The sequence below is a fragment of the Acanthisitta chloris genome, unplaced genomic scaffold, assembly GCF_000695815.1.
Source record: "Acanthisitta chloris isolate BGI_N310 unplaced genomic scaffold, ASM69581v1 scaffold2044, whole genome shotgun sequence".
In the NCBI taxonomy this organism is placed as follows: domain Eukaryota; kingdom Metazoa; phylum Chordata; class Aves; order Passeriformes; family Acanthisittidae; genus Acanthisitta; species Acanthisitta chloris.
Genome location: NW_008668534.1, coordinates 113088 through 134508, shown reverse-complemented (window position 1 = coordinate 134508; position 21421 = coordinate 113088). Strand labels below are relative to the sequence as shown.

Sequence of the window (21421 nt, the reverse complement as noted above, 5' to 3'; positions counted from 1 at the left end):
GAAGATGGCATCAAACATATTGCCTAGTTTGGATCTTTGCTTACCAGGAGAGAGCTCCCTTTGTGCAGTGTGATGTCCATTTTCTTTGATTGGCTGCAAGGTCTTTCCCAGACTCCTTTGTGTGGCAAGCTACATTAGAAATTTTACTTCATCTGTTAGATGTATTTGCCTCAGCTGTCAACAGAGTTTTTAGTCACATTTTCATGTGGTTTTTTTCAGTGTTCAGATTGTTTTTTTAGTGTTTAAGGATGCCTCAAGGAACCCTCATTACAGGGCTTAGGTGAATTCTGTAGAAGACTTCCCAACAAGAACACACAGGATAGATTAATTATGCCATTTCCCAATAGTAATTGAGGAAAATATGGGAAACTTGAGCGGTTGGGGAAGGAATTTATGATTTTAGATTGACTCATTGCCAGTGTGACTAACCAGTGATTGTCAAACTGCAGTAGAACAATGACTGTGTGTTTTCAGTGTAATAGAGACATTTAGCTTTTCCAGCTAATAAGAAATAAGACACAAATAGTAACTGATTCCTTATCATGAAAAATTTCAAATCAAATTTTCTGTTTCCAGCTGAGGAAGTAGAAACAGATATATGCAGCTTTTCAGCACTGACTGACTGGTAAAAATAGCAAAATATTTTTCAGCTTGAAATTTGGAGTAATTTTGAATTGTTGAGGAGATGGCATGAAACAAAGCAAGTCTCCAGCCTCACTGACTGCAGTAACAGAGGAGTTTGCCCTCTCCAGAAAAGGAGCAAAGAAGAAATAATGGCCAAATCCCTGCTAAGATTAATGAGAAAGGGGTGAGGGCAATGCCTAGTAATGGTATGGTAGTCAGGAGAGAGAAATTTAAGAAAGGTGGTGATTATCTGTGTGTGTCTCTAAAGATGAAGCCACACTGTGGTTTTGCACTATGTGAGCTTGCAAAGTAGGATTATTTGGACTTACACAATGCCTAAGCCTTGATCTCTGAGCAGTGAAAAATGTAACCAAGGAGATTCCAAGGAGGAGGTTGGAAAATAAAGCAAATAAGACAGTTGTTGTGTGCACATGTGCTAATTTTGGGTGTGTTTCCCCCCTGCCAAGAAACTAACGTAAGTAAACAGAGAATGCAGCAACATACACTTAACGACCATATTTAAATAGTCCATTTATAATTATTGACAAATTTCACAAAACAACAGAGAATGCAGCAACATACACTTAATGACCAGATTTAAATAGTCCATTTATAATTACTGACAAATTTCACAAAAGGTTTGTCTAATCTGCCACTCATTGTTATAAAGACAAGAAATTGAAGTGGTTTGAGGAGTTCACCAATCTGCTTTCTCTTGGTGGTAAATCTGAAGCAAAATCAGCTTAGGTACCACATGGAAATGTATGTGCATTCCTCAGAAGAAGGCATACACAATCTAGATAGTGAAGGTCATAAATATGTAAAGGAGAAAATGTACTATGTGACATCCCAAGAGCTCTGTGAACGGAAGGCAGGAGTTCACTGGGCCTTGGTCATTGCATAGACATTTTATAAAATGCAGAAGGAAAGTGTCATTTGGAGGCCAGTGGGAGGAAGAAAGGATTGTGGAAGAGAATGCTTTGATGGGAGGAAGAAAGGATTGTGGAAGAGAAGCGATGCTTTGACAAACTGTTGATAATTCATTGAGAGCACACAACTGCCAGAAAGCTCCTGAAAATTCCTTTTGCTGGATGAGTATGGAGAAGATGGCATGTCATCATAGTGTGTTGAATAATACTATAGGGAATAGTTGCATTATCACTTCATCTCCATAAATGTAACCAGACCTTGCTAGTAATTTTTTAGACCCTGTAGAGGTGACTACCAATGTAATATTTGTTCACTTTCTATATACAAATAGATGAAGAGTAGTCAAACTTTTGAGCAGGTTTTGTAGGCTTCCTGTTTCATCTTGTTAGAAACCTGTGCTTTGAATAATACACATTGTTTTAGGTACTGGGGGAATATGTAAACTTGATGGCAAGAGGAAATGATTGATGTAATTCAGCTGTAGACAAAATCCTACATAGGCAATAACTATCAAGATCTGGAACAACTAATCATCAGGTAATGTCTTGACTGTGTCTCTGTTGAATGAAAGGACTTAAGAAGATGAAAGGTTATATGCTTCCCCACAGAGGCACCAATCACAAACTTAGTCAAAGTATCCTGGGAAGCATCTAGCCAAGCAGAAATTAAATCTTTGCTGGGCTTTCCAGTTACACAGTACTAGTCCAGATGTTTGTGTTACTGAAACATCTTTATTTCTGAAGAAAAATACAGACAGGGTACGCCAGCAGCATGGGATGTGTACTGTCTGTGACAGTTGCTGTCAGGAGGCAGGAGGAACATTCTGTTCTGTACTGCCTGGGACATAGGTCCCAATGTTGTATGATGAAAGAGGACCCTTAGGCTGGATGTGTTCTTTTGATGGTTCTTCTGTGTATATTATTTTCTTACGTTTCTCAGATTTGTTGCCATTGATAAGGAAACTGGATTCAGTGGACTGCTTTGAGGTAGTTTGTATATTTTATTTTTTTTAAGATGCCTGGGTAGTCTTACTCATGTGTTGAGAGTATTTTGGCTTTAGGAGAGTATTTTCTTCCAAGACAGAATGACAGTGATTTTGATGTCTTTTGCCTTTCCTGTGAACAGACATACACTGTCAGCTGGGAACATGAGAATGTGTTAACAGTTCATTGCCATTGTGTGGTCCTCAGGCATTGCTGTACTTCATTTTTTCCTGTCACATGTAGTTGTTCTTAGAAGCTTGAAATGTGTGGGACAAGGAAAAGGGCTTAATATATCAGTATTTCAGTTTAGTCTCATGGCCTGTAATACATAGGAGGTGATATATATGACTGGATGGCTTTGTCCTGTCTGGATTCAAGATCTGCTAGTCCCCAATAAAGATTTATAGAGATTTTTTTCCTTCACATACTTCCTCCTAGAAGAGCTTGTTTTCTGGGAGAGGAAAGAGACACTGTATTGAGCTATTCTGACTCTTTGTGACCTTTCTTTGTGGATGTTTTGCAAAATTCCTCATTCTATTAGCCCTAGGACTCTTCCTGGACTCTCCCCTGTGGCTCCTTTCTGTACTTTATTAAGTCTGATGGTAAACTCTGCTGTTCATGGGATTTAGAGTGCTGCAACATGCTGTGATATAAATTCTTGAAAGTGCTGTGCAATCTTACATCACACAAATTATTTCATGTTTTTTAAGATCTTATAACTCATATTGTTGAATTTGAAAAAAACCCAACATTTTTGTCACTATACCCATCACTTCTTTTTCAACATCTGTTCCAAAACTTATTTTTTTTGTATGCTGAAAAAGGAATAGGGAGGCAAGTTTAAAAAAGTGAAGGAGAAATGAAAATTTCAGGAGTAATGATAATTAATATAGATAATGCAAAATATAAATAAATAAATAAAATATTGTACTTTTAGATATTTTAAAATTGTCTACAAATTGTTGTGTATTTGAACAGGACAGATATATCTCTCTGAGAAAGTATAATTGATTTACATCATTTGAACAGGACAGATATATCTCTCTGTGAAAGTATAATTGATTTACGTTTCCTAATCAATGATTAGCAAATGAGACCTCTAACACATAATCTAGAACTTGAAAGTTGTAACCTACTCTGGTTATTTCATGATTATGCTTACTTGATGAGCCTTGACCAGCAACAGAGACAGACATCCAATTTTGTGTACCTAGCAGTTAAGTCCCTCAGCCTTTGTACTTTGCATAATGTAATTGCAGTAATGGACCCATTTTAAAAAAAAAAAAAAGCAAGATGGTTTTCTGTGATGATGTTTTATGTAACCCTGAAATACTGAATGAGAACTTTAGAGAACCATTGAGTATGAGCTATGTCAGCATGCTGCTGTAAAACCTGGTGCTGTCAGGATGCAGGAATGGCACCAGGCCAGGTCATGGTATAACAAACACCAATCCTAGGGACATCATTCTGTCATTAGATTATTGGAGATTTGATCCTATTTTTGTTGGGGAGGCGTGGAGGTAAGAGAGGAAAAGACAGTCATGGAAGGTCAGTTCCTGTGAAATAAAATTCATATACTCTAATATATTTCAACAGCAATAGTAAATAATTGGGATAATCAATATACAAATATATAATGTTTAATAACTGTGTGGAGTAATGAAACTTTTGTTCTGCAAAATATTTCTTCAAGAAACTAGTTATCTATTAATGCCACTGGAGCTGCTCTCAGCTCCATTTTCCTGTGCACCCCTGGGCTGTGTTGCAGGCAGTCATAGCTTTCTTTGAGTGACCTGAGATATATCTTTTCTGCCATCTCAAAGCTGTCTGTACTCCACATCGCTTCAACATCCTTCACCTTTACTTACATATGCTTTTCTGGTTCTCTTGTATGGTTTTTTCTCCTAAATTTTTTTTTTTTCTTATGATATCCAAGGGTCCTACAGATGGGTTTAGAATATTCTTGCAGCTGATTTAGTATTTTCATTTTGAAATGCAGTTATCTTTAAGAATATGCATCAGTTCTATAAGCAGAGTACCAACAGTTTTATACAAAATCATGGTGTTGTTTTTTGTTTGTTTGTTTTTTCCCTCTGAAGCGGTGTGTGTATTTGAAGGCAGAACCTACTTTGAAGGACAAAGAGAAACTGTGTATTCAAGCTCAGGGGACTGTGTTCTCTTTGAGTGCAAGGTAAGAATACTGTTGATTGAAAAAAAAATTCTTGCATGTTAGAAATATCAAAGTCCCACTGAAAGAAACTTTTGAAACACAGACAGGGTCTACCTTAGGAAGTGATAAAAGAAGAGGCATCTAAGGGGTCCTGTGTTTATTTTGTCATACTGAGTTCCACATCAAACTTTGCAAATAAATTTACTTTGCATAGCTGCAAGCTTTGATGCAGCTTGACAATGAAGCACCATTCTTTCCTCCTTAGATATCATCTCCATTATCAGTGATGAAACAGCAGCAGACTAGCTTATGTGTCCATGTGCAGTATTATTGTTGAAAATTGTGCTCAGGTGCAAGAAATGCATGCATGTGACATAATTTGGAGTTTAGGATAATTCTTAGAGAAGAAGCTAGAGGAAAAAGGAAAAAAAGAGCTGGTAGACCAGTTGTCTGGTATTTCTAGGGATGGAAATAGGGTAGGGTTGGGATTTGTAAACAGAACATGCCTGATGCTGAGTCTGGCTTGCCCTGATGCATGAACAGAGTTGCTCTTCAGGGCACAAATACTGTTTAAGGGCAAAATATATCCCAGGGAAAACTGTGGGTTGAAAATTACGCAAATCACTGCAGTGGATTGTACGTTGTCTTTCCAGGGGAGGGATAGAGAGCTGCATGGTGTGAGATGAAGTGGAAAACCTGAATGCACATTTTTAGGGCAGAGAGAAAGAGGGGAGCAATTCTTCTGGCCACACAGCTATCTAACTGTACCAGTTTCAGGAAATCTCATACATTTTTATATGCCTGCTAAAATGTGTGTTTTACAAAGAAGAACTGGGGACTCTTGCCTTACTGCTGTTGATTTTAATCCTTGTGAGCTTAATTCCTGCAGTAGGTGCTTTGAAAGCGTTTTGAGAATGGAAAGGAGAAGCTGACCAGAAATAATTTTGGATTCAGCTGTAGGTGTTTCAGGGCTGTGAGCTCGTATTTTCAACATGACACTTGGGGCATGAATTCTTTGTTTAGTCAATGGATATAACTAACAATGATCAAAAGTTATGTGATGTTGCCTTGTGTTCCTTGCAGCTGGTTGTTGTGATACTGTATGAAGAAAATACTTCTGTTGGCTGTGCTAGTCTGTGTTTCATTGATTAGACTTGTTTGCTGGTAGGTTGCCTCACTGTCCCCATAGAAGTAGTAGGCAGAAGCTTTGGCTGATTCAAATGCTGCTTTTTCAAGGTCTGAAGTACAGAGTTTCTGCTGAACAGCCTTGTGAATGATAGTTCAGAGGAGAAAATCCATAGACTGTAAACTATGTTGGTCAGTTAGGAATTCATAGGTGAGCACTATTTTATTACTACCAGAGATCTCATAAAAGGATATAACTAATGACTTCAGGTCAAGAGATATTAATGGGAATGGCACAAGTACTGATTTCGTGCTTGAAGGCTTATAATGATGTTATCAAGGCAAGGTAGAGAATTTCATCTTTTTGCCTGCATGCAATTAGAAGCATCATTTTTGTTTTGTGTGGCTGCTGCATTTGTGCATGCTACAGGCACGCACTTTTCTGTTTGAATATTATAAATAAGGCAATGAAAAATTCACTTCCAAATTAGAATTCATGAAAAAATTAAATGCAATCCAGACTACCCTAACTAATGTTATTTCTATCAAAGGTTCATGTTGTGGAATTGTTGGGTTTTGCTTGTCGTGGTGTATATCACATATGTGGCTGGTTTGCTTTATAATCAGATTAGGGTCAAGATTGTTTAAGGTAAAATCTGAGCAGTAATTTTGACATTGGCCATTGTGTTAATATTCATCTCTTTATTTTGTGTTTAAAGAGGATTTGAAATTAAATGCTAGGGTAATCATCATCATCATCATAATGGTGGATGCAATGTCATATGCATGATTTTAAATACTTTTCTTGCATGCAGAAATGCAGTCCTGAGTTCACTGAACTCTTATTTTAACCAGCTTGCTGTATTTAAGGCAGATATTTCTGAGGAACTTGCTGTTGTTTGCCTTGTTTTCTTTCTTTGCCATATAATGATTAGAGCACTGCAAGACACATTATTTAGTGCCCAAGGGAGCCTAGAGGTAGCCAGATTGCTAAGGCAAGCATTTTGTGTGGTTACACTGCAGTGATTTCATGTGACCTGCACTGAGTGCCTGAAGATACCCAGATACCATCTTGTGGTATTGTACATTTCCAGATGCCTGATCCAAACTTAGCTGAGAAACTCTCTCTTTCCCAATAGGGACTTGGTGCCCATTTCCTTCAGTGTTATTGCCTCAGCAGTGAGATTAGAGATGTTCAGTTTGATTTTACTTGCTGTATAAATAACAAGCTGTTCAGAGTATTCCTTTTGAGGACCCCTGACTCTGGAATCTGCCACCTCAGGTTTTGAGAAATAGTTGTTACTCTTTCAGGCATAATTTTAAAAGAATCCTCTGAGGCAAGTTTCTTGCTGGCTAAGATAAGAGAATGAGAGCTGTTGCTATACTCTTGCTTGCATGAAAAGATTCGAGTGTAGGGGGGTTCCTGATGCTTTTATTGGGCTACGTTGTCCTCTCAAATGGTTTTTGAAGGTACCTGGAGTTTGGCCTAGGCAGTTTTTTGTTTATACATTACAATGCTAAAGCTCCACTAAAGTTATAATTTTATTTCTTATCTCACAGTATTAATTAATTACTTTAACAGGACCACAAAATGCAGCGTATTCCAAAAGACAGCTGTGCAGCTTTGAACTGCCCAGAATCTCAGCAGATCCCCTTATCTCACAGTTGCTGCAAAATCTGTAAAGGTAAGGTAATAGGAGGATATATATCAGATCAGTGTAACTTTCCATTCTTATAGATTATATGGACTTTTTTTTTCTGATAATTTTGAATAGGACACTTGTATGCATAATAATCACTGTAGATCTTGGGAAGCTGAATAGATAACATCTGCACTGTGACATCTGAAAATTGTTTGTACAACATCTACTAGTGTAAATTCTGTGAAATGTGTTTGTGTTTTATTCTAGCCAAAAATGGCTAGATAATTAGTGAATTTCTACTCTTTACCCACTCTACTGTCCAAACAAAATGAGATTAGAGAAATGTCCATGTTTTCTAGCATCTTTCTGGGTTGCTTTGAGATACTTGTGTCAGAGAACTTTTCTTGCTATGCAGTTGTTCAAATACTGGAATAACCTGTTTACCTGTTTGAGGTTGTAGTCTGCATCTATAAGCAGAAGCTTTGGGGAATATTTTTGTATGCTGTGCACCTTTGTGTGTTACACCCAGTATGATCCTTACCGAAGGAGAGAGGTATAGGAAAATGCTCTGTGTCCTTAGCCCACTCTTTTCATCTGGATTAATACTGGTATCTTCAAAGCTATGAGCAATTGCATCTTCAAGTGACTACACCTGTTTTTTCTATAGCTACATAAGATAAATTGATGAAAGAGGATGTTAGACTCTTGGACTGATTTTAGGTATACTTCAGTGAAAAGAGAAGTGCAGCTATAGTTGTTTCTGTGCTACTCAGCACAAACATAAAGGATATGATTAATGACATCAAGCAGAGAGATAAGAAAGTAGAAGAAAAGAACTTAAGATTGGTCTTGAAGTCTGTCATAGTCAAAAAGGATTTTTTAATGACAATTTTCTATAAAATCTTGAGCAGCTTAGAAAAAAGAATTCTCTGCTTCTTGAGCCTGGTATAGCTAGAAAATCTTAATGTATATCATTTGAGTGCTTTCTGAACATTTTCAGTCCTGACTGAACTATGCTAGCATGGCTTCTCATGAGCTGGGGAACTTATTCTTTAAACAAGAAGCTGCTGTATGCTGTTTTTCAGCAGCATGTATTTGGTTTATTTATACAGCTGCTGCATAAGTGTTGAGAATCTTAAGAATAGCAAAAAAATCAGTAAAAAAGCCCTCACCCTTTTGGCTGACATGTTACTGCCAAAATCTGGCCAGGAAATCCAGAAATAAGGCTATTGTTTTGTTATAAACTCAGGATTCAATGAGGAGGAAAACAAAAAGACAGAGTAGATGTCACCATGGCCAGAGTTTGTGCTTGACACACACTCTTCTGCTGCCATTACGGGGTATTGAAGACCCTCTGACACTAGTAAAAGCATAGAGCATTTTGCTCCTTAATGTCCCATGTTGGATATCAGCACTGTCGTAGCTGTGGTGAATAATAATATTTAAGTAACACTACCTAAGCATATCTCTAAGTTACAGAGAAACAATCCACAGCAGGAAAGAAAAACATTAGCCTCTTGTATGATACTAGGTCTGTGATGTCTGCATCATGACCATGTCACTGGCTCTCTGTACTAAAACATTCTGTCTTTATGGTCTCCTCTGTTTCTCTTGTTTTGCTTTGCTTTGTTCCTGTTGCTTTACGCTGTTCCTGAGCTATCCAAATGCAAAAGACCTCTCTGACCTGACCTCCAAGCAGACTCTGCTGCCATTGTCCTGCTTGATGTGCTTGTTTGACTTAGCTTCTGTGGGGTTAGAGGTAGAAGCTCTTTCACAGCAAAATATGAAGCAGAAGCCAGGTGGAGTGATAAAAATAATAATCTTTACTGCCAACAAATAGTTGTTTGCTGTTTTGCAAGAGGCCTGTGTTGCAGCTTGATTCCAGCTTGCATTCTGGAGCTCTTGCTGTTGTACCAGTCCTGGTCCCCTGAGCCTGACCCATATTCCCCAGTTCTCCTGTGGTTTTGAGAGATGAAAATAGTTACTGGAAAACAAGAGTACAATGCTGCTGCTTGATCAATTCTAATGCTTCAGTTAAAGAAGGAAACTTGAAACAAATGAAATTAGTGAGAAAACTAGACTAGCTCCACACTTTTATAGGCAGATGGATGTAGAAACTGTGGAAGCTTCAAGTCAGTTACTACAACCAGCTTGGTTTCAGGATAATAAAGGATAATTTAATCAGCAAGATAGCAGCATTGAATTTCATGAGAGCAAACAGAGTAACTTTAAAAAAACCCTACTGAGTTGAAAGGTTAAATCTAAATTTTCCAGCCTCAAGAAGAACTCCATAATCTTAAAAATTTGTAATTAAGGCACAATAGAAAGTGTTCACATTAAGGAAAAATGGAAAAGGAAAAAACAGGAAAATAGGAAATAGATATGACTAAAAGGTGAGATTTTAAAAATAAAATTATCTGAAATGGAAAGGATGGTGCAGTAAGGGAAGAGTATTCAGTCAGTGGAGCTTGAAAGGAAGTGATAAGGGGAAGAGTAAAGCAAAATAAATCAATGTTAACCAAAGACTTTTGGGTAAATGTGGAAGGATTTTATAAATACACCTGGAAACAAAAAGCGCTAGGAAAAAAGTGATGCCACTAGTAAATGAGATGCTGAGTGTCTAAGCTGTTGAGCTCTTTTATAATGTCCAAGCAAACAAAAAGAAAATTACAAGAAATATGTAATTAAGGCATGTCTTGTAAAAGTACTTAACAATGACAAGGAGACAGATTCAAGCAACCCTCCTATCCAACTGCCTCAGATCAATGTCATAACCTGAAATTGAATTGAAGACCTAGAGACAGTCTGTTCTTGTGGCCTTTACTACTCCTTTCATCCATTTCATGCTTGGTACAATTTATTTTTATCTCACAGACAACAGAAAGGTATTCTTTGACCTAACTGAGAAAAAGATAGGACTGACTTTGACAGAGATGTTTTATAATCCCTGGATTCTTTTTAACCCTCTATCACGCTTCTTCTTCTGTACAGGCCATGACTTTTGCACTGAAGGGCATAACTGTATGGAGCATTCAGTCTGCCGGAACCTGGATGACAGAGCTGTCTGTAGCTGCCGAGATGGCTTCCGAGCCCTTCGAGAGGACAATGCCTACTGTGAAGGTACAGATGCCTAGCTCAGTTGTATAAATTATTGTGGGATGAATGTATTGTTTCATAAGCTGTCAAAGGGATAGACCTATTTAGTGCAATGAATTAGATATACAGTATGTTGATCAACTATATATAATCTATATAAACTATGTATAGAATCTGTAAACTATGTAAATAATCTCTCCAATTAGTTCTTTCAAAAAATGAAAAAATCTTACCAGCATGGAAGTGACTGAGGTCTTGAATTAAAAACATGCTTCCATAGGAAAGTTTTTTTTTCCCATGGTATTCAGATACTCAGGCAACCTAAAAGTCAACCATTTGAAAAACACATCAGTGTAACATTTAGTTTCTCTTTTCACTGCTGCCTGTTCCCATTCTCTCTGAAATGCTACAGACTAGATACTAGTATTGTTAATCATACTGAGTAAAAATTTATCAATTGAGTTGCTCTTTTGGTATCAGAGAGCAACAAGCTAATTAATCAGAAGAGAATCACCTATACAATCTTGTGTAATAAAAAACCCCATCCCCACTCCAGCAGTGTGAAAGCCAAAGTCCTCTGCACAATCTCTTAGAGTTTGTGCTAAGTTGCTCTTCCTTATGAAACCCCTGATTCTGCAAATACTAGTGTGCTGTCAGGCCATTCTTACCATAAAGCTTAAGTGTTGGCAGCAGGATTGGCTCTGACTAATAAGTAGTTTGGTGCAGAAAGTAAGTCATCTGTGAGTAGAGTCTAAGGTACTCTGCAGTCCCACCTAATACCTGGATTGTTCTCTAGTGATGCACAATAAATGGGACAAATCAAGGCCTTTTAAGACTGTTCCTTGGGCTGAACTCTGCCAAACTTAATGCCCACAGCTTGCTTGAGTTAGTAGCTGCATTAGTATCAGTGGGAATGCTTATCTGTACATTTAGATTTCAGAATTCGCTGCTGTTTTCAGGAAAGGAGTAAATAATTCAGCTTCACATAAATCTCTCCTTAATGTTTATGGTAAGCCTTCTGATGGAATCTAGTTTTGAGAAGCAGAACTAAAAATCATGCAGAAACAAATCCCTTGCCCCTCATCACATCCCAACAGGCATCTGTCATCAGGACCTGGCTGTATAGCTTGTTTCATGTTGCAGCATCAGCCACTTTTAATCCCAAAGACCCTGAAGACTATGCTGTGTTTGAGGCTGTGGATCTGTTTTTCTAGGAAGTCATCAGCCTTTTCCTATTTGAAGGGGTTACTGGAGCAATAATGAAATCAGGTGCTTTAAGAAGGTTTTTTTTCCCTATGGTTCTGTTGTCACTGCTCAATGACTACAGAAAAGCAAGTTACAGTTTCTTAGTGATCTCCATGTGGCTCAAGTTAGAGTTGGCTGCTTTGCGTGGAACTTGCCAGGCATGTCTGGTCCCTGACTACGTGTGAGGGTCATGTGCTGGAAGGAGAGGAAATAAGTTTGCAAATTTAAATTTTAGAATTATTTTTGTGGAAGACAATGGACAATGAACAGAAATACCCCTGTTTCTTCAGAGTTGTGCTTTTAGTGTTGTATCCCTTTTTTCAGCCCAAATGTGGTTTTGAGCACTGTTTTGTTTTTTTTTTTGTTTTGTTTTGTTTCTGGTAGGAGACTCTTACCTTAATACTAAACTGTGTAATAGCAAAGGGCGCAATAGCAATAGCCTAACACCTAATACTAAACTGTGTAATAGCAAAGGGTACAATAGCAATAGCCTAACACTAAGTCTTTTCAGAGGCCTGTGCCTTATCTTGAAAGGCTATAATGGTCCCAACCTCCCTTTCTCAGCACATGCCTTTTCTTCACTCTGCCATTATTGTGGCTTTAATTGCAAGCAATACCAAGTGTAGAAACATCGTGTTAACACAAAGCATTTCAAAGAAGGCTTTCTGTAATGACCAAAGCCCACGGGAATGAGAGCTGTTTCTATGTCTGTACTTTACTAACACAAAGCATTTCAAAGAAGGCTTTTTGTAATGACCGAAGCCCACGGGGATGAGAGATGTTTCTATGTCTGTACTTTATAAAACTTCAGATATACTGCAAAGTTGAACGTCATTGGTTCTGTGTTAGAGCCAAATTTCACTCAATACAGTCCTGATTTGTGCCTCAGCACTGTCAAAATTCAAAGAATAAACAGAAGTAATGATGTTCCCATTGGTAGAATTTCTCCTTAAGGCAGAAGAACAAAAATAAAAATATTCAAAGCTGGTTTCAGTGTGGGTCTGGAAAAACTGTATAAATTTCATCTGAATGATGGAAGAGTTTGGCTTCTGTCCTAGAAAGAACTGGTGCTTTCCAAAGCTGTGTGATGTCTCTAGATACTGTTATGGTGGATAACTTTGTGTTTTATAATAATAATATTTGTTAATATTTATGTCACATTTAGCTTTCCCTCAGAGGACTGTGTAAAGCATACTTAAAAATTGGGATTTCTTCATTTATGTGCTGTAAGCCTTATTCCAAATACTCTGAAATCTCTTTCCTGCCTCAGGTTATTATGCAGTTTGAGATACTTTATGGGCAGGCTGGGTATGGATTATGCTGTGCTGCCCAGGTATAGGTGCTTTTGAATATAGCATCCTTGGTGTATCTACCTAATATGAACATGTTACTAAAAGAGATGTTTTGTTGAAGTGTAATTAGTTTTTCCCAAAGCAACACCTGCAGTACTCTCAAACTCCTCCTGATCACGCTCCAGGATATATTTCAAATAGTGCTCAATGCCCACTAATTTATGGTGCTGGAGTTAGGATGAAAAGGTTTTTAAGGATAAAGTTTGTGACTCTTGGCTACCCAGATATTCTGATGCATCTAGAGGACCATATTTCAACTGTCTCTGTGCAAAATCTGATTTCACTTCAGCAGTGTTGCCAAGGATTGCTGATTAAATAGGGAGGAGAGCAGGCTTAGGAAAGAAGGCAGGACAATGCAATAATCTTTTGTGAAGACCAAGTTTGAGAAAACAGGGTTATTTGCTTCTTTATCAAGAGTATTTTTCCTGGTGCAGAGACCATTTGACATCATGTACCAATTTTGATGTGCAAAATCTGATTTCACTTCAGCAGTGTTGCCAAGGATTGCTGATTAAATAGGGAGGAGAGCAGGCTTAGGAAAGAAGGCAGGACAATGCAATAATCTTTTGTGAAGACCAAGTTTGAGAAAACAGGGTTATTTGCTTCTTTATCAAGAGTATTTTTCCTGGTGCAGAGACCATTTGACATCATGTACCAATTTTGACCAGAGTTACAAGAGTATTTTTCCTGGTGCAGAGACCGTTTGACATCACGTACCAATTTTGGCCATGATAGAGTTAATTTTCTTGGTAGCTTCCTGTATGGTGTTGTGTTGTAGATTTGTGACATCATTTTCAGCAGTAAAAACAGGGATACTCTTTCTAGGGTGGCTGTTGCTCAAAGACTGACTGGGCCTCTCTCTGCTGGTGGGAACTGGACTGATTGCATTTTAATCATTTTTCCCCCCTCCTCCCCCTTCACTTATTAAATGGTCTTTATCTCAACTTTTCTCACTTTCACTCTTTTAATTATTTCCTCTATTGCACTGGAGGGTGGAGTGAGGAAGCAGCTGGTGGGTGCTAAATTGCTGACCAGGGTCAAACCTCTACACATTGCAAATTTGCCTTATGGGTATGAGGACTGTAATGTTTATTTTTTGATATATGGAAATTTAGTTATACTAGTTGCACAGTACACAACATAGTTAACTTATCTTAACAATTTGGGATCATTTAGTATTCTAAAACAAATTTTTGTGAAGCTATTTTGCATTTATATTCTAATTCATCCTTTTTCCTCAGTAACTCTTCTAGTTTCTTGGCTGTTGTCATGTTTGTCCCAGTTTCAAGCGTAGTAGATGAAATTAGACCAAAGACCGAGTGACTGTCTGCATTTGAGAATTGCATCAGCTTCACTGATGTTTGTCGCTTGAGGGGAGAAGGTTTTCAGTTTAGAAATCTGCTTTTGAATAAGCTGGCTTGATTTGAATCAGCAGCAGCAGAGGGAAGTAAGCAGTCTTAGAGGATAAATTGTCTCTTTCCAGAGATGCCTGAAGTGTCACTTGATTGGACTTCATTGGGTTTCCCTTAGAGTTGTATGTACTGATTCTGTTTGGAAGGAATTACTAATTTACCACTGTGTTTGCATAAAAATGCTAATGCATTATTCAACTCTCTTCAGCAACAATATAAATATTGCACTACTTCACTTACCTAATTAGTACAATCTGTTGTTAATCTTACAGTTAATCTTGTTGGTTTTAACTATTGGATTACAAAAATAAAGTATGTTTTCAAAATTAGTCTTATTTCTACAGGTTGCAGTGGAGAGAAGAAATCTTACAGAAGATAAATAGTAATAATCAAATTGCAGTAGGATACATGTTGCATTGTATTGGCCAAATACAGTTATCAACATAACATTTTTTCTTAAAGTAAGCATAATACTGAGATGAGTGTAAGAAAGACAGATCTTTGTAACGGAGATAAACCCCAGAGTACTAAAATATATTCTGTTAAGTCTTCTGTGTCTTGGATAACTAATACTGGGCTATTTGCTAGCTTTGCTGTCTTCATGATGTGCACCGTATTTTTTGAGTGTCCTGCTTAGGACTGGTACAGTACTGTCAGTTTGTGAATCCAGGGAGGTAACCCAAGCTTGTCTCTTCACACATAAATTCTGTTTTTTATTTGTAAGGTGGCAACAGTATCATACATGACTAAAAAATAAGGATTTCCATCTCCATCAACTGGCAGCATTTGAGTCATTACCTTGTCATTTGAGGTTGGGTTGGAAAATTAATCAAACAGAAAGAAAAACTTGCTCCAGGAGGGCAGAATGTTATTTCCAAATCTCTATTAAAAACTAATTAAATATTATTAATATTAAAATGAGGCATTAATATTAATCAGTATTAATATATTATCAATTATTAATATTTTTTCTCATCAAAGGCAGTAAGTGTAAGTCATATTTTCATCATTATGTTACTGAGAAATCTAAATATGAAGAATTATCAAGACAGTTCTAATGTGTCATTTTGTCAAAGTGGTACAAATCTTTCTTGTCTACCATGGCTCTAATTCAGGAAAATAATAAAGCATGTTCCAAACTTAGTGTGCAAGTAGTATCCCTGATAGCAGTTCGTAAGCCATGGTGCATACCAGTGTACAGATGGTTCCACCACTTGGAGCAGTGAGATAGTTTGTATGTGTACAAATTGCAGGATGTGATTCAGTGTTATTTGATTTTATTTACTTTTACAGGAATTAAGTTCAGACTGATTCTATCATCCTCCCATAGCCAGGACTGACAGTGATGTTACTACAATTAAAAAATAAAGCTGCAACTAATCATATAAAGGAAGCTTCTTGAAAAATCTTTTAAACTCCTCTTTGCTGCTAGTGCCTGGTAAGGAGAGGCTTTATGGTACTGAGCCCAGCCCCTTTCCACCAGCAGTAAAAACTTATGATGCATTTTGGTTTTAAATGAGAAATTAAGGCAGAAGTTTTCATATAAATTAATTAAACCTGCTACCTCCAAGCAAAAGAGGGAAGAAACTGAAAACCTTAACTTTGTTCTTGTTTTATTTTTGCTCCAGTTTTCACTAGTAGCTGGGACTACTGAAGGAATTATTTGCTGAAAAGTGCCCACAGTCATTTGGTTGGGTTTCTCTTGTAACTTTTGAAACTTCAGTTTAGAAGTATGACATGTCTTAACACTGTGTAGAGGCTGGATCCCCAAAAGCTGTAAAAAAGACACAGAAATGCCTTGTATTAAGGCAAACTGAATATAACAAATATTCTTTGATGAAGAGTGCAGATCACTAGCAACCACAGTGTTTGTATCTGTTATGGTGCTCTAACTAGTTTGACATCATTTGAGAGACAGCAGAGTTGTGATATCACCACTTCTTTCTGTAAAACAGGCAGCAATCTACTGGGTAGCTTGCAAGAATGTGCAGCATGGTTTAGAGCCTAACCAAACCCCAAACACAGTCCAACCCAACCACAGGGGCTTTAGCACTGCTTACAGGTACTGTCTTCCAACAGGGACTTAAAATACACTAGTGCAGTAAAATCTGTGCTGTCTCTTCCTGAGAAGAATCTGATACATATTTGTGTTTTCTGTATAAATATATTAATGCTCCTTACTGCCCTTTTAAAATAGGGGGGAAAAAAACCACTAACAGTGGGAAGTATGTTTAAGTTCTTGACATTCTCAGTTCAAAATGAGAAGTCATGCTTAAATAAAAAAAGAATTATTATATTGCAATTCAGATTTAAATACCTATTTCTAACTAAGTTCAGTGCTGAAGTGGTTAGATCATGAACTGAAGTCTCAGTAAGTTGTTCTGATTTTTAGAATTCACTAATTAATCATATATAGCATCTCTTTTATTCTCAGTATGCAACTGCTTCAGACTACTTATTTGGTGCCTAAGGAAAGGCTCCCCAGGATGCTTTCATGTCTGACAGATAACTATATATCATTACTTGTTTTGTCATGTATACACTACCATATGAATTAATTACAGGATATTAAATAGTAAGAAGATGCAGATTGCCAAGTAAAACATTACATGATGGCAGACAATATTTGTTTAAAAAATTTTCTATGGTATATGTTTTTAAAACTACATAATGTATGTGGAGTCCAGTGATGTTTCCATGAGTCTGAAATGAAGAATTCATTTTCTTCCAAGAGTCTCACGTGCATGAGTAGCTGTTCAACAGTATCTCCTACTGCATGTTTTAACAAGGACAGCTTTATCTCAACAGTCTGTCTTCCTTTCCAAAAACTGGGGCAAGTTGAAATAAAAACAACTCTTTGTACTGTTAAAAATGATATTTCTGAAATGTTGTGTTGTGTCCTCTCAAGGCTATATAGAGCTTCTGTCAAGGAATGTAGACCTTGAGTGACTTTGCTTTTATTTCAAGAGTATTTTCTGTCCTAATGGCCTCCTCTCAGGCTTTGGGAGAGGGACAGGGAAATCATGAACATAAGAAAGATCAGAGATTTAAATAGACTGAAGGGAAAAGCACAAAGATGTGTAGGATGTATATATGTGTTGTCTGTGCAATTTAGTTATGGGCTAGGAAAGAACACACCTTGTATGAAGATCCAATAATTAGAATTTATTTTTAGTCTAATTGATGCTTTAGCAGTCTAGTCAAGATATAACCCCCTCTTATTAGTTTAATTACAACAGAGCTAACACTTATAATTCAACTCACCCAGTTTCTCTAAAGGTCTATTAGTAATTCAGTAAAAATCAATAGACAGAAGTAGCTGCCCAATTCTTCTTGCCCCCCCTATGCATTGCTACAGTGAATTGTTAGTGGCCCAGGTTCTTTGTTGGGAACAGCATGGTGGAGATAATGGAAGGTTATTTTATTTTCTCCTTGGTCTTTATGTATACTTGAGGCTATTTTTGTGTGTTTTTACTCAGTATGTGGGGTATATTCTTAGAGTTGGTTCATGAGGTTTGTTATATTGTGTTTGCTTAGGGTTTAGTGCTTATTTCTTTGGGGGAGGAGAGACATGCAACTGTAGAAGGGTAGGCAAAAATAAAAGTAATAAAACCTCCCAGTTTCAGAGGTGGATCATATGTGTGTTACCACTTGATAATTTCACTATTGGAGCCAAGCTTTTTACTGGCTATTGGTAACACTAACACAGGTAACACCTTTACACAGGATGTAAAGAGATGAAAAGGTAAAAAAATATATCTAGAGGGTAGGAATGATAACAACTATGGTGGTGCTGTCATCTGGAATAAATAATGTGGGAGGCTGTGAGAAAATATATGATTTTGATTGAAGTTGATGTTTATATCCTTTGTGGAATATGTCATTTGGAAAAATTGCTGCAGTGGATTTGATAGAGCAAAGCAAAACAAAAGTGCAGCGATGGTTTTGTGACTGACTGGAGTAAGAGTAGTAGTTAAACCATAGGCCTAGAAATAGTAGTGGGAGGAGGAGAAGGGCTGTGCCAGAGCCTCAAGACATTTTGTCCTCTTAGACAGCAAATAGGAAAGGTATACATAAGAAGAGACACATACAAGGATAGTGTTATGGAAGTCAAAGCACATGAGATACTGAAACCAGGCTGTAGGTGATAAGGAAGGGAGCCTGAATAGAATAGGAAGCATGGAAATATGGTTGGGCAAGAGAGACCCTACTGTGGCCATTTTTATTAGAGCAATGAACTGGGAAATTTTAGTGTACTAAATGCTTGAGCAATTGGGGAGAAAAAGTTTGAGGATGAGTTAGTGTGTTTGGTAGTGGAAAGAAAAAGCCCAATACTTTCACAAATGGTTAAGCTGGTGAGAGCTTGCTTCAAAGTTACTGTCTGTACTTTTTCTTTTACGGAGTAAGAGCTGGTGAAGGGATGGGTTGAATACAGGAGAGACAAGGTGAGCAAGATCTGGAGACAGGACTAAACTTACTCAGATAGAAAGTGGCCGAGGGAGTAAAACAGCAGAGAAGCTTTATGTCAGAGACAGAAGGTGAGGAAAAAAAAGAGTTGTTGGTAGAGGGATGACAAAGAGAAAGTAAAAGGATTGAACTTCTTTTCCTTGGTGACCTGTCCAGGATGCAGGACAAGTTGTGCTTCTTTCAGTGGTTTTAAATTCATGTTTACCTTTTCAATGGTATTGGTTGCTGTGATTGGTCACTTCATTCTCCTCTTCCATAGTCCCTTAATTGTTGAGTAATATCTGCTGATCTTGTGATGCCCTTTTTCTAGGTCAGGGACCGGATGAGAAAATCTCAGCTTTTCACAGCTTGTCTATTTCTGTGTGAGTCAGGTCAGTAGTGACAAAAATAAGGGCCTGAAGGCCCTATGTGGTGGTTGTTGTTACTCGTATGTGTCCTTAGGATTTTCGGCATAGAGGCCCAAGATTCACAGAAATAGTGGGTGATGATACTCTTGCTCTTAGCAGTGAAGCCCTCAGATCAGGATGGAGGTGTGCTGAAGAATTTGTGTGAGAGATGTGGAAAAGCATTACCCTCTTGAGCAGGTAAATGCAGGGCCTGATATTTATAGGCTGTGAAGACAGAATCTTTCATTAACATAAAAGCCATGGGGTTTTTATTTGTTTGGTTTTTAAATTGTAGGTCTAATCTACCCTTCTCTTGTATCCAGGAAAGTTTTTTATGCACTTAAGAAATATTTTTTTATAGATAAAGGATTTCATGCTCCTGTTCCCTCTCTTCCTAGGCACTTAACCTTATCTATTGCAAAAATCCTGTAAGAGCTTCTCCCTGTGCTTCTGTAAGTGTGTCTGGGACAATCACTGATGTTAGACACCATTAAGTTTTAAGGGAAATGTCTGGAGGCAGGACACTATCCATAAAGGATCCTCAAATCTTGAAATAGCCTCCTCTCTTCACAGCCTGTATTTACTGACTTGGGACCATACTCATTTGTTCTGGCAGGCTTTTGGGGTGGATAAAGGCAGTAATGGATAGTGAGGCCTAAGGAGAGGCTTTGTTTGTTAGTCTGAGGCTTTGGTCAACAATGATTTATAAATTGAAGGTCAAGTTTTCTTATTATTAATGGGATTGTAAAGCGTAACGGAATTTTACGGGGGAAGCAAACTCATTAGGGTGCAGGAGGAGTGGATATAGGGAAAATTTTCTTCAGTTATGTATTTTGCATACATTTTGTTTGAGTGCTTGGGGGGATAAAGAAAGGCAGGGGTTTATTTTTTCCCATTTTTGATGTTTTTGCAAGTATAAATAAATCATTGAAGTGCAGATTCCAAACACTTTTTCACGAACCAGTTTTCTCAGAGGTGCCCCTTTTATCTGTTCCACTGGGAACAGTGCAGGTTGATGATCTCCATGACTACACTGTTGTCAGTACATCACAGCTGGTGGCTCAGTATCACATCACAGGCTTCAAGCACACAAGTCTTTATTGTTGAATGTGTAGAGCCATTGGAGTGGTGCATTCATCCTTTTGAACTGACTTCAGTATCTTACTGGCTGAACAGTAAGACATGAATGTGCATTAATATGCTAACTAAGCTTTTTGGCAGGAGGAAATTAAGATAAATGTTGTAGGCATTCTTAGATATTGAAATGCATCAGGTTTTCTGCAGTGCATTTGTATATAAAGGTGACGTGCTGGTTTTGTCTGGGGTAGAGTTAATTTTCTTGACAGTGGCTTGTATGGGACTGTGTTTTGGATTTGTGCTGAACACCGTGATGATAATAGAGATGTTTTTGTTATTGCTGAGCAGAACTTACACAGGGCCAAAGTCTTTTCTGCTTTTCATGCTGCCACATTGGCAAGAAAGTTAGGTGTGCATGGGAGGCTGGGAGAAGACATAGCTGAGACAGGTGAACCAAACTGACCAAAGGGATGTTCCATACCATGGGATATACCATACCATATGACATCATGTTCAGTGTATAAAATGGGGGGAAGAAGGAGGAAGGGGGGACATTTGGAGTGATAGCCTTTTTCTTCCCGAGTAACCATTCCATGTGATGGAGGCCCTGCTTTCTTGGGGATGGCTGAACACCTGCTTGCCCATGGGAAGTGGTTAATGAACTCCTTGCTTTACTCTGCTTGCACATGCAGCTTCTGCTTTCACTATTAAACTGTCCTTATCTCAGCCGATGAGTTTTCTAGCTTTTACCCTTATTGTTCTTTCCCTGATCCTCTGGTGGGGGAGTCAGCAAGAGTCTGCATGGGGCTTGATTGCTGGCTGGGGTTAAAGCCTGACAGGTGAATAAAAGACTACACCAGTGTTTTCAACAAGTAAACAGGATGAAAATGCTTCTATTTTGGTAGCTTTGA

General features: G+C 37.8%; 1 protein-coding gene across 1 annotated transcript in view; it reads left to right on the top strand.

Annotated features, from left to right (window-relative positions):
- NELL2 (NEL-like 2 (chicken)) overlaps positions 1 to 21421 on the top strand; it is a 133798-nt gene that overhangs the window by 45694 nt on the left and 66683 nt on the right. The window contains exons 9-11 of the mRNA XM_009072914.1: positions 4637 to 4728; positions 7415 to 7517; positions 10467 to 10595. Of these exons, the coding sequence (XP_009071162.1) occupies positions 4637 to 4728; positions 7415 to 7517; positions 10467 to 10595 (324 nt within the window). The remainder of the gene's footprint in view (positions 1 to 4636; positions 4729 to 7414; positions 7518 to 10466; positions 10596 to 21421) is intronic.